General features: G+C 38.3%; 4 protein-coding genes across 6 annotated transcripts; 1 reads left to right on the plus strand and 3 right to left on the minus strand.

Moving 5' to 3' along the window:
* LOC140777753 (uncharacterized) lies at positions 1–1,756 on the minus strand. 2 transcript variants are annotated; one of them, XM_073122087.1, is made up of 4 exons: positions 1,611–1,756; positions 1,233–1,373; positions 948–1,085; positions 1–722 (listed from the first exon to the last, which is right to left on the minus strand). In XM_073122087.1, exons 1-4 carry the CDS (start codon positions 1,739–1,741, stop codon positions 251–253), a joined length of 882 nt encoding a protein of 293 aa, XP_072978188.1. In that variant the 5' UTR covers positions 1,742–1,756; the 3' UTR covers positions 1–250. The 2 variants fall into 2 exon arrangements, with proteins under 2 accessions (XP_072978188.1, XP_072978189.1); XM_073122088.1 differs by lacking the exon at positions 1,611–1,756 and adding an exon at positions 1,485–1,567.
* A 943-nt stretch (positions 1,757–2,699) lies between these two features.
* On the minus strand, positions 2,700–6,229 carry LOC140777752 (ubiquitin-conjugating enzyme E2 32). Its single transcript, XM_073122086.1, has 5 exons — positions 5,979–6,229; positions 4,914–5,045; positions 4,746–4,830; positions 3,368–3,531; positions 2,700–3,274 (listed from the first exon to the last, which is right to left on the minus strand). Exons 1-5 carry the CDS (start codon positions 6,087–6,089, stop codon positions 2,852–2,854), a joined length of 915 nt encoding a protein of 304 aa, XP_072978187.1. The 5' UTR covers positions 6,090–6,229; the 3' UTR covers positions 2,700–2,851.
* Positions 6,230–7,309: 1,080 nt separating this feature from the next.
* On the plus strand, positions 7,310–10,341 carry LOC140777628 (bifunctional TENA2 protein). 2 transcript variants are annotated; one of them, XM_073121862.1, is made up of 3 exons: positions 7,310–7,447; positions 7,605–7,769; positions 9,213–10,341. In XM_073121862.1, the coding sequence occupies exons 2-3, from the start codon at positions 7,617–7,619 to the stop codon at positions 9,744–9,746; spliced, it is 687 nt and encodes a 228-aa protein (XP_072977963.1). In that variant the 5' UTR covers positions 7,310–7,447; positions 7,605–7,616; the 3' UTR covers positions 9,747–10,341. The 2 variants fall into 2 exon arrangements, with proteins under 2 accessions (XP_072977963.1, XP_072977964.1); XM_073121863.1 differs by lacking the exon at positions 7,310–7,447 and adding an exon at positions 7,470–7,500.
* On the minus strand, positions 10,154–10,838 carry LOC140777630 (calvin cycle protein CP12-1, chloroplastic-like). The gene has a single exon (XM_073121864.1). The coding sequence runs from the start codon at positions 10,756–10,758 to the stop codon at positions 10,366–10,368; it is 393 nt and encodes a 130-aa protein (XP_072977965.1). The 5' UTR covers positions 10,759–10,838; the 3' UTR covers positions 10,154–10,365.
* Positions 10,839–11,090: the final 252 nt, after the last annotated feature.

Below are 11,090 nucleotides of genomic sequence, written 5' to 3' on the forward strand. Positions count from 1 at the left end.
TTCCAATGAAACAGTCCTCAAGGGAGCTCCATATTTGAACAGCAACCTCATGAAACACATGGCAAGCATATCATTACAAGAGATGAATGGGTGGCTATGCATTGCAATTCGTTTATTTGCCCACTAGCTTTTAATCATCTCACACAATAAAGAAGCACCTAAAAGATCTCTTTACCTTTGCCACTAGTAAAAGATGCCCATCTTTTTCTATTCATTTGATTCATATGAGACAGCGAGGTACTTTACATAACTAAGAAGGCAGGAGAAGGATCCTTTCATCAAAGAGGCTGCTCCTAACCAAACTTGAGAGAGATGAGGAGATGATGGGCAGCTCCTCAAGCTCATCAAAGAAGTCGTTCTCTTCAGACAGCTTGGGGGGTAGTGATGAGGCCACCCTGTGGGGGTAAGGGAGGGGACCCTCTTCATCAAAGAGGATGCTCAAATGATCATGGCCTTCTTGCACCACTGTCTCTTCCATTGCTGGATCTTGCTTGGTGATGTCCTCTATGCACTTGCTTTCTTCTTCACTGCTGCTTTGGAGTGTTGGTGTGGTGGTGGTGATGGTGGTGGTGTTGTTGTTGATGATGGTGGAGGAGAGATCAGGGCCTGGATGGTTGTGGTTTGAGGAGTAGGTGATGATGATAAGAGATGCATCAGTTCTGCACCTCTCTACTTGTTTCTTGGCTGGGCAACCCTTGAAAGTGCTACATTTGTAGTAACCCCTACAAGAAACAATTGCACTAGTTTAATCTGGCAATTATTAAGTACTAAATTCACTACCTAAAAAGAGACTAAAATATAATCCAGAGCAACATTAAAAAAAAAAGTTATAGCAAGAGATAGCAAGCCCACATAGAAAGCTGCAAAATAAATAAACAAAAAAACTCAAGAGAAGAATCTATTGTGAAAGGAATCAAGAGAAGATTCTCAAGGGAGTACTATACTACCTTGGATGAGGAGATCCTTTAATTGGTTTCTGCCCATATTTCCTCCAAGACCAAGAATCAGAAGGTGGGCCCTCACCCTTCTGCTTTCCACTACCTGCTTCAAATTTCACAGTGACCACTGATTTCGGAACCAGCTTTCTATGTAGCAAAACAGAGAAGAGAAGAGAAGAGAAGAGAAGAGAGCAATCCAAGTTGTTAGCTTATATTATCCTATATAATTTGCATATCAGAAGGAGCCAAAATGAATGGAGAGAGAGAGAGAGAGAGAGAGAGAACAAAGACCACCTTCTCTTAGAGGCTGGAGGATCAACCTTCGTATCATCTTCTGCAGAGACGCCACCCATCAGACCCCCCACCCCCCCAACTTTGAGTGGCTTCTTCTCCTCTCGTTGTTCTTTTCCTCTTCCAATCTCCCCAACTATGCTTCTGTGACCATTCAATAAACCAAAAGGAGAACATTAAAAAAGCTAAAAAGGATAGGACAAAGGAGAAGAGAGTTGAGGGTTGGGTGAAAGTGACATGGATATGAATCACTACCGAAAATAATTAAGGAGAGAGAGAAAGAGAGAGCGCATGGCCAGTTGCTCTCCTTTACTCTCACTCATTTAATATAGAAGTAACAAGGAAAGGTCCAGCAGTTGAAAATACTTGACTATTTCTTACTGGGAGAAAGACAATGTGCAAATTTTCCCACAACTTCCCCTTCCAGAGTTGAAAGTTTGCCACAAATGTGTAATCTTATTGGTGTCTGTCCAATATCTTTTGGTATCTAGTGCATGGATCTTTGTACTCATCGAGCTTTAATAAGCTCTGAATCATGTGGAAAAGAATAGCCTTTAATTGCCCCTCCAACGAAGTCCCCTTAAAGTAGGTTGAACTGGCCTAGATGCTTCAGATCGACCACAATGGCTAATCATATTCGTGTGAATTTAAGATGTTTGGAGTAGTTTTCTTATATACACCTTTGATTTGCTAAAGATCCATCAGTTCAGACAAAATACGAGTATAATATCTTTATTGTTTTTATGGCTTCTGTTTAATACTATTGAGAAGATGAGAAGAAAATTCTGAAGGAGAAAACTGAACATAAGAATAAAACTAATACAATGTTTTTTTATTTGAAAATTTGACTAAATTTTAATTTTGTTTCCACAGGAGCATCAGGATTTAACTAGGCTTAAACCAACTTCTCTTTTAAAAGAATGACAGAGTAACTGAAAAATTTAGAGATTGAAGACTGTTTAGTGGAAGTAACATGGAGTCAGCTAGAAGAAGCATTTACATTTATCGTGCAAACAGAAGGAGATGGAACTGAAAGAAAACGAAAGATGACAGCCATTGCAGATGAAGTGAAGCAGAAAAGGTAATTATTTTTTCTCGCATTTGATGCCAGATCAAGTCAACTTGCTCTTTGATTAATGAGCCACAGTACTACTTAAATACGAATGATGAGAACTGTTCATGGCTGTGTATGGATAAGGAACTATTTATTGAACCAATGGAAAGTGGCAGATGAAGGCAAGTATGATCAGACATTGATAAGGTATAGAGTGAATAATCTGTTCAGCTGTAAGAAACAATATTCAAACCTGGGGGATCCAAACAGATTTAGATGGTCCATATCCTACAGAATGGTTGATATCTAGTATCTAACATTCTTTTCTGAGATCCAGTAAATGATACTGGTCAGCAAACAATTCAACATCTGAATTTTCCCAAAATGAAGAAGAAAAATTAACATTGCAAATCAAATTGTAAAGCAATTTATATAAGATAACGAATTTATTTAATGCTGAACAATTTGACAGACAGGTCTAATTATGTATACCACTCCATATGTTGGAACAAACTTTTAGTCATTAAATTGGATGTGCCCAAACACAATTTACCTCTCATCATTTACTTTACAACCCATCCATGTAACCAGCCAGACCATTGGCTTTCAAGAACTTTTTCACTAAGAGGACCACAATAGCAAAAGTTAAGCCAATGGCAGCCCAAGTAAAGAAACGATCGTTTGCAGGTTTCTGGACTCTAGCAGAAGAATTCTGTGGCTGCCCATCTGCTGTTGCCCTCCTTGACAAGGCAACTCCAGCACTAAAGCCAACTCTCAAGCGGCCAGCAGCTGCATCTACCTGTACCTCGTGAATATCTTCCATGACTCTCTGCTCCAATTCTGGGTTTATGTGGTCCTCATCAGCAGAACCAGTGTTGGAACTAGAAGTTTTTCCTGATTCTTCATTTGATTTGTCCTTCTGTTCTTCTGGGGCTGTGGTTGGAAGGAGTTGCGGCACTGGGGGTACTTTATTCAGCATGCATCCATGAATCTATGTAAAAAGAGTTGATGAAAATGGGACGAAAATATAATAATTATATCAAACAATATTTCTGAAGTACAATAATCAAATTAAAAAGTATACCTCATCAATTAGTTTTTGACGTTCTGTGCTGCCATATCTCGGGGCTTCTTCACGCGATTTGATGGCAAGTGCACGCCTTTCCTCTTTCTTGCAGTCTAGTGATCCCAACGCTCCACCTGGATTGGTGGGCATAAACGCAATCAACGCTACCAATGCTGTGCGGACTGAAAACAGAGTTTGGGTTAGCCACAGCAATAAATGTTGGCAGTTATCAACTGAAGAAGAAAGCATTCTCACATGGGAGTGGACAAAACTGAGAAAATTCATGTCCAAGTGCTAGTTGCCATCAGTCACAACTTCCATGAATTTAATGACAAGCAAATTACATAGCAAAAGTATCACAAAATTCTACTCGTCTTCCCTAAGTTGAATGCTTAATCTTTATCTGCCACCAAATACTAGTATTCCTAAATACTCAGGCCAACAAGATATAAGCAAGATGCTACTGAAGAAACCTACATTCTTTCAAGGAAATTTATGGAAAGAATTTCTGCATCTTGTTGTATAATATCACAAGGAGCTCTAAAAAAATGATGGTTCAAAATTTTTTTGGCACAATTATTTCTGATCCTCAGTCCATAACACAAGGCTCCAGCCAATGAGGAATCTGGAGAGACCTGATGTCCATTTAGCCCCACAATTAGTGAGGCTATTTTAATGACACAGACAAAGACCATCAAGGCATCAAGTTTCTCAGTGCAAACACATTACTGCCACACTAAGTGAAAACTACTAGTATCAAACAAAACGCAAAATTGAAATGGAAACACTAATACACTGCAACAATTTAATGTTGGCTTTACCAGTCGCATAATTATCAGATAACTAAAGCCTTCTTAAAGTTTCAGATATCATAAATACAAAAGGGGAAAAAGAAGAAGAGAGAAACATAATTAGTATCTAAAGAGGCAATTACGGGTATCTGTGTATGTGTTGTGTTGATAGAGGCCAAAAAGAAAAGAGAAAACCAAAGAGAGTCTACACGCACTTAAGTTGCACAATGAAATAAAATTGCTCAAGAGTAAATTCCTAGAGATTTCGGGAGCAAATGAGTCAGATTTAAAGAAGTACTAGAATCATCTACAATGGAAAGGAGAAATTATCTCTTTTCTAATACTTGCAATGGTATAAAACAATAAATCAGATAAGATTCAAATTCAATCTTTAAATTAAAAAAAAAATGAAATTGGAAAAAGAATAAGAACTTAATCTGGTTGGAAGGGATACCTTCTGATATTAAAGGTTAAAGAAGAAAGAAATAATATAAAAACATACTAAATCTGGATAAAGCAAAAAGAGAAGTACAGCAGCCAGGATAAAATGACAATGAAAGCATTAGGTCTTGATATGACAGTCATGTATATTGTATGGTACTAACCACTCCATGATGGTTGCCAATGTTCAGGATGATAATTTGAAATGCTTAGGCATATCTTCTTCTGTGTCTCAAAACGACCATTTGGCTGTATGAAGGAAAAACTGTTAGCAATATAAGAAAAATAACAGTTGGCCAAAGCAAGTGAGTGGAAATTGAAAAGAACATAACTGTGAGCATCATGAAGTCAGGGGGCTTAAATGGGTAATCCGCAGGCAACTGGATCCTCCCATGATAAATTCCTCCCTCAAATTCAGTGTCACCAGGTCCTCGGATAGCAAACTGCCAGTCGAATATATTATCCTAATAACAATAATAGAAAACAAAAGTCAAACATATATTTCATTTTGCATTCCCATAAGAAAATTAGAAGCATAAAACCATCTGAAAGAAAGGATTTCCAACATCTCTTATTAATTCCTTGAGCTTAAAAGAATATTGAAGTCTGACAATAAACCACTGTCTACTAATACTTGATGACTTTCAAGTTTCAACATCAAAAGCTTTAAAATGCAATAGGTGTTACTTGGCATCAAGGAGGAGGAAATAGGAAAGGAATTCAAATTAAAACGTGCAAAGTAGAGCTCTTTGAACTTGCTTTTCACCTTATGGTCCCTCCTCAAGTTCCTAAATTTCCCAAAGGGTACCTTTTTGCAATCTCAATCTTCAATCCGGATCGAATGAAAGCAATTAAGCAAAATATTATCACAAAAAATTACCATAATTGATTCTATCAAGCTAAACAAAAGAAAGAATAAAAAATCCATCATGAGAGATCCAACATCATGAGAGAAACGAAATAGAAAAGATTAAAATGATAAAATTGCAATCTTTGAGATGCCCCAAAAAGACCGATGCAGATCTAGCTACCAACAAAATATAGTATTATGCCTTAAACTCTTCGAGCTATGCATCAAGGAAGATCAATCCACCCGGAATACAAATTACTTTCTCCAAATAACGCTAAATTCCCACGGAAACATGCATGAATTCGAAAGATCCTAACTTGTCAACTTTAACGACACCTGAAAACACACCGATCCAGATTAAATTTCTGCTATCAAAATTCAATCTCTAGGATAGATTTAAATATCCAGGACCATCCTGGATAATTATGCAACCAAAACTCAATCTTCACAGGGGAACCGAACAATTGAAAGCCCTTGCAGACGACAGGAGAAGAATCGAACCCAAAGGATCGGGGTTCCGGCTAGGGTTAGGAATTTCAGCGATTACCTCGAGCGGCAAGCTCATGAAGTCATCGGAGGGGTTGGACTGCATCTCCTTCACCTCCTGCAGGATCCGCTTCACCGCCGGGTTCTTCCGGTTGTACCTATCCTCCGCCATGTCTCCCCCGTCCCCCCTCCGGCGCAGATTAGCACCAGCCGGCCTGGAATTGCAGAGAGAAAGATAGAGAAATTTCGAGAGGAGAAGAGAGAAAAGGGGGAAAAAGAATGGAGAAGAGGGTTGACGACGACGACGACGACGAGGAGGAGTTAATAAAAGCGCGTGAGAGAGAGTATGCAACGAGTAATGAATGCAATGCTTACTAACACCAATAAGCAAGACGGCGTGGCATCATCCTCACCGTTGATGGTTTCTTTCTCCGTCTATAACCCTCACTATCAATGGTCGCGATGATGCCACGGCATCTTTTTAGGGTGTTTTCAAGCATGTATTCGGAAATGGTTTTTGACGTCCTTCATGTTATAATTGTCCGACGTGGACGACTATTATTGGAAGTCAATTTAGATAGTCATTTTTGTAGTGTTTCAAATTATTTGACATTATACCCTTTACTTTGGGCTACTTATAGAAAACAAAAAATCTATTTATTTTAGTAACAGTGAGATTAGGCCTTTTGAAGCTAAATGTGTTCATTTTTTTAAATAATAAATTCATATATTTTTATACTGAAATACATATAATTTATATAAAAAATACACAATAAAAATATATTTTTACTAATTTAGATTAGGTGTATTTTGATTATCTTTAAAGGTAGCGATTTTGTACAGTAATGATAAAACCCTCTGACAGTAATGTGACTTTTAAATGCGTTGTATTTAGCTTAATTAAAAATCTAATCTGATTATTAAACAAGTTATATTTATATTTATTACTTTTAAGTCATTTAACATGTTTATGACTCGACCTATCATCCTATTTATAACATGATAATTCATTTATAATATGAAAATATATATATATATATGTACAACCCTAAAAAAATTGTTATAACCCGAATAAATTTGATTATAATCTAAATAAACTCATTTATAACATGAATAACTTATATAAATTTGAATAACTTATATCACCTCATAATTTATTTATAATTCATATAATTCATTTAACAAACAAGTCATATTCATATTTAGAAATTCTAACCATGACCTAATCCGAACCCGACTAACTTGAGTTAGACTGTCATCCCTAGCTCCATACTCCACACCTACAAATTTACCATTCTCAAAACCTGTGGTTAATATATGTCTTATGTCAGCATAGAATTCAAACTTTTAGACTCTTATCAACATTCTTTGCAAAAAAACACCATCCACTATTTAATGTATATTTTTTAGAATTTCTTGATCCTTATCATTGGTTAAATTTTTCTAAGGCTGCAGCAGGATTTTACTTATGTTTATGTCAACTCTGCCCTCACTTTGATATTTGATATCCTGTATATAGGAATACACCAGGTAAATACTGTTTAGATAGATGCTTGATGTATTGTTATGTTATCATTTAGTGGGTAATATAATTTGACTTTGTTTACAGATAATTTTGTTGAAAAAATTATTGTTTTATATTCGTGCACTCGAATCTTAGTCTAACTCGACTCAACCCCGACCGCAGACGAAGAGTTCGATGGAGGAGGAGCGAAGCGGCGGCGGAGCGACGGCGCCGACAGCCACGTGGCTAATCAAGCACTTCTCGTCGTACAGTCGCGCGACACGTCACCCTTTCATCCTTGGCATCTGCGACGGGACCGTCGACTTCTCTTCCTTCAAGCGATGGCTGGTAAGACGTCCGAACTCTTCCTCCTCAGAAAGAAGTCCAGTTTCTCCCATTAGTTTGTCAAGAAGTTCGTATCTTGTTTTGGTGTTTGGCTTGCATCTAATATTTGGGTCCCGTTGATTCATTTGCTGGACTTATTTTAGGATTCAGCTTTGAGGAATTTAGTGGATGAGAGTAAAGCATTTGGATTTATAAAGTGGATAAATAGTTGGGTTGTTAGAAGTAGTAATCACAATTAATTGCAATCGCAATCATGCAACCGTTTTTCCAAAGATGAGAAGGGTCGGAAGAATTTGGTAGATACTTATGACAAAATGTGAGCTGGCTTCAATCTTCTAGAAATAAGTATTAACTGAGAGACACTTGCTGCCAAGGGTAAAATTCAAAGATCACAAGCTCTTTGATCTGGCATCAATCTTATGACATTGGGTATCTCATGATGGAGTAGGCTAGAGTAGAACTCCTGAGCAATCCTTTCAAAACATGCTATAGCAATTAGTACAATCTCTTTAGCTCTAAGCTGATAATTTGTAGTCAAATGGTATATAGCTTGAATTGCACCCACTGTCATCGATTAGTTGCTTTTCATGATAAGCATCTTGTATATACAACTAACATGGCTTCTAATTATCAACTTTGCTAGCAGGCTGTTACTGCTTCAGTAACCCAATTATACTATCTAAGAAGCTTTTATGGCTGTCGCTCTAATCTGCTTATGAGAAGTTACCCTCTGTTTTATTTTTGTACTATTGCGTCATTTTATGCCTGCAAAACTACTCGCAGCTGCAACCGTGAGCGAAAAATAGGCTGTAAAATCCTTTTTGTTACTGTTTATTGTGCTGCATCTCCAGACACAATGGACCCATAAGCATCTCGAGTTTGGAAAGAGCCATAAACCAACTGAGCAATATTGCCCAAAGCATACTGGCAAAGATGTTGTCTTCCTTAATGCTTACCTTCCCCACCAGTGCTATTCGCCATGGTCCATACAGGTTGTTTGGCTGGCCACACAATGCACCTACATGACTTCTCTTGACAGTTATTCGACTCACAAAATCTATCAGCTGGATGGACCTACTCTGATGTGATTAAAGAAGCCCTTCAGTATGTAATTTGATACAATATATATATATATATATATATATATATATATATATCAGGAACTAGTTAAGTAGTCTGTTTGTGGACAGATCATTCTGAACTAAAACCACTATTCCAGTTTCATTCTTCAAGCATCTTAGGGTTACAGTTAATATGCTTGTTGGTTAATTGCAAACTGTACGTCATTCACTTCTGTCATTGAATTGCATGTATTGGTAGAGTGTGGTTATACTGTTCTTTGAATTCCTACTGGTTTAGTTTTCTTACATGCTGACTGACAACACTCTTCTAGTTTTCCTTCTGATATTGAAGATGGGTAATCAGTCTATATGAAAAACACTGCAGGCTCAGGATTATATCTTTGTGAGGGAATTTGTTCCATTTGTAGCCAATGTTCTTCTAAAGGCTTGCAAACAATCAGATGATATCTCAGACATGGAGACGATCTTAGGTGGCATTGCTTCTTTGAGTGATGAGATATCATGGTTTAAGAACGAGGCTTCCAAGTGGGATGTTCATCTAGCTAATGTTGCTCCCCTGAAGGAAAATATAGAGTATTGCAGGTTTCTTCAAAGCTTCGGTTCCCCAGAGATAGACTACACAGTGGCCATTACCGCATTTTGGGCAATCGAAACCGTGTACCAGAATAGCTTCTCTCTTTGCATCCAAAGTGATTCAAAGACTCCAGTGGAGCTCATGGAGACATGCCAGAGATGGGGTAATGCTGGATTTGAGCAGTATTGCAAGTCTCTGCAAAAAATTGCTGATCGACGTCTGGAGAAGGCACCAAGCAATATCGTTGAGGAGGCGCAAGAGGTATTTGTTCGTGTTCTTGAACATGAAATCAATTTCTGGAACATGAGCTCTAGTGGTTGTTGAAGCATCATATTGACCAAGACAGTTCCATGGCTTTGATATATTGGAACCATAGAAGACAACTTGGAGTTTGGAATGTCTATCCAAATATGAGTTTTATGTATGTTGAGCTGTACACACTTGTGGAAATGCAGGTGTAGTGTTACAAGAGAGTTGAATAATTTGATGTACCTGCTTATACTTTTGTGAGGAATGTGGCAGATTGTTTAAATCCATTAATTATACCAACTACTCTGACAATTAATGATAAGTTTCTCATGGTTCTTTATTTGAATTACCAAACATTTATCTGTAAACAGTAGACATATTGGCATGAGAAGAGCAGCAAATTAAATCAATTGATGACAGTTTTATTGTGAAATGATTTAATAGCATAAAACTGTTGGAAAATTCACCATCAAGCGCTCGAATCAACTTCCAACATCCACTATGTACCTTTACTGTAAAGAGAGTGAATCATCTTAGAGACATCAAATTTTTTTCAACCTATTAGAATCTAAAAGCAAGCATCATAGATATTGATTTGAGCCATTCAAGAACACTGTTCCATATCTCATGCAAATCCACGTAAAGCCTTCCATTTCTAGTATCCTTGCTATAGATATCAGTTCCATATCTGTGATCAGTCCTCGTACGTGCGGCACTCGTCGGTCTCCGGGTTGTCCTTGCAGTACTCCTCGAGGGGGTCGGAGCTCTTGAGCTTGTCGCGGGCGTGGCTGGCGGCGGCGCTGAGCTCCTCCACCTCATCCCACGCCGCGGCACACTCTCCGCTCGCAGTGTCCCCCTCACATGCCTCCTCGGCCTTCTTGATGCTGTCCGACACCTTCCCCGATATGCCTGGCGGCGTCGGTGACCCGCTTACCACGAGCACCGCACGCCGGCCAAAGCTCCGGTAACTACCGGCCCATGGGCCGGAAAGCCTACTTTGGGGTAGCTGCTGTGGCTTTGAGTACTCTTTCTTAATGGAAGAGGCTCTAGGGGTGGAGAGGCTAAGACTTGTAAGAGTGCTCGCCATTGATGCTACTACTACTGTTGTTGCACTTGGGGAGTTTGATGCTAGTTGTGTAACAAAATATAGGAGTTAGGATACAAGAGAGTTTGCGATGACTTTGGGTGCACTCATTTCTTATCTTAACCTGACCTTATGCTGTGGTTCTAAATCAACTTTATTTTCAGATTTTTCTCGCTTGCTAAGAAAGATCTCGAGATATTTTCTTTTAGTAAGAAGAGGATGTTTTAGTTTGGTGTGACTAGAAATCAAAAATATCTTTAACTTCGAAGATTGCAGATTCTCCACGACTCATGTTTGATCTCGACATTGTGTGCAAACTTCATCTGTTGACTTAA

The sequence above is a fragment of the Typha angustifolia genome, chromosome 15, assembly GCF_048772165.1.
Source record: "Typha angustifolia cultivar Huaian chromosome 15, ASM4877216v1, whole genome shotgun sequence".
NCBI lineage: Eukaryota > Viridiplantae > Streptophyta > Magnoliopsida > Poales > Typhaceae > Typha > Typha angustifolia.

Coding starts and splice junctions, on each gene's coding strand:
- LOC140777753 (XM_073122087.1), bottom strand. CDS start 1,741: ATGAGTACAAAGATCCATGCACTAGATACCAAAAGATATTGGACAGAC. Junction 1,374..1,610: donor TGCACATTGTCTTTCTCCCA/GTAAGAAATAGT, acceptor GAATGGTCACAG/AAGCATAGTTGGGGAGATTG. Junction 723..947: donor AAAGGATCTCCTCATCCAAG/GTAGTATAGTAC, acceptor TGTTTCTTGTAG/GGGTTACTACAAATGTAGCA.
- LOC140777630 (XM_073121864.1), bottom strand. CDS start 10,758: ATGGCGAGCACTCTTACAAGTCTTAGCCTCTCCACCCCTAGAGCCTCT.
- LOC140777752 (XM_073122086.1), bottom strand. CDS start 6,089: ATGGCGGAGGATAGGTACAACCGGAAGAACCCGGCGGTGAAGCGGATC. Junction 5,046..5,978: donor TCATGAGCTTGCCGCTCGAG/GTAATCGCTGAA, acceptor TATTGTTATTAG/GATAATATATTCGACTGGCA. Junction 3,532..4,745: donor TTGGCAACCATCATGGAGTG/GTTAGTACCATA, acceptor CTCTGTTTTCAG/TCCGCACAGCATTGGTAGCG.
- LOC140777628 (XM_073121862.1), top strand. CDS start 7,617: ATGGAGGAGGAGCGAAGCGGCGGCGGAGCGACGGCGCCGACAGCCACG. Junction 7,770..9,212: donor CTTCCTTCAAGCGATGGCTG/GTAAGACGTCCG, acceptor AAAACACTGCAG/GCTCAGGATTATATCTTTGT.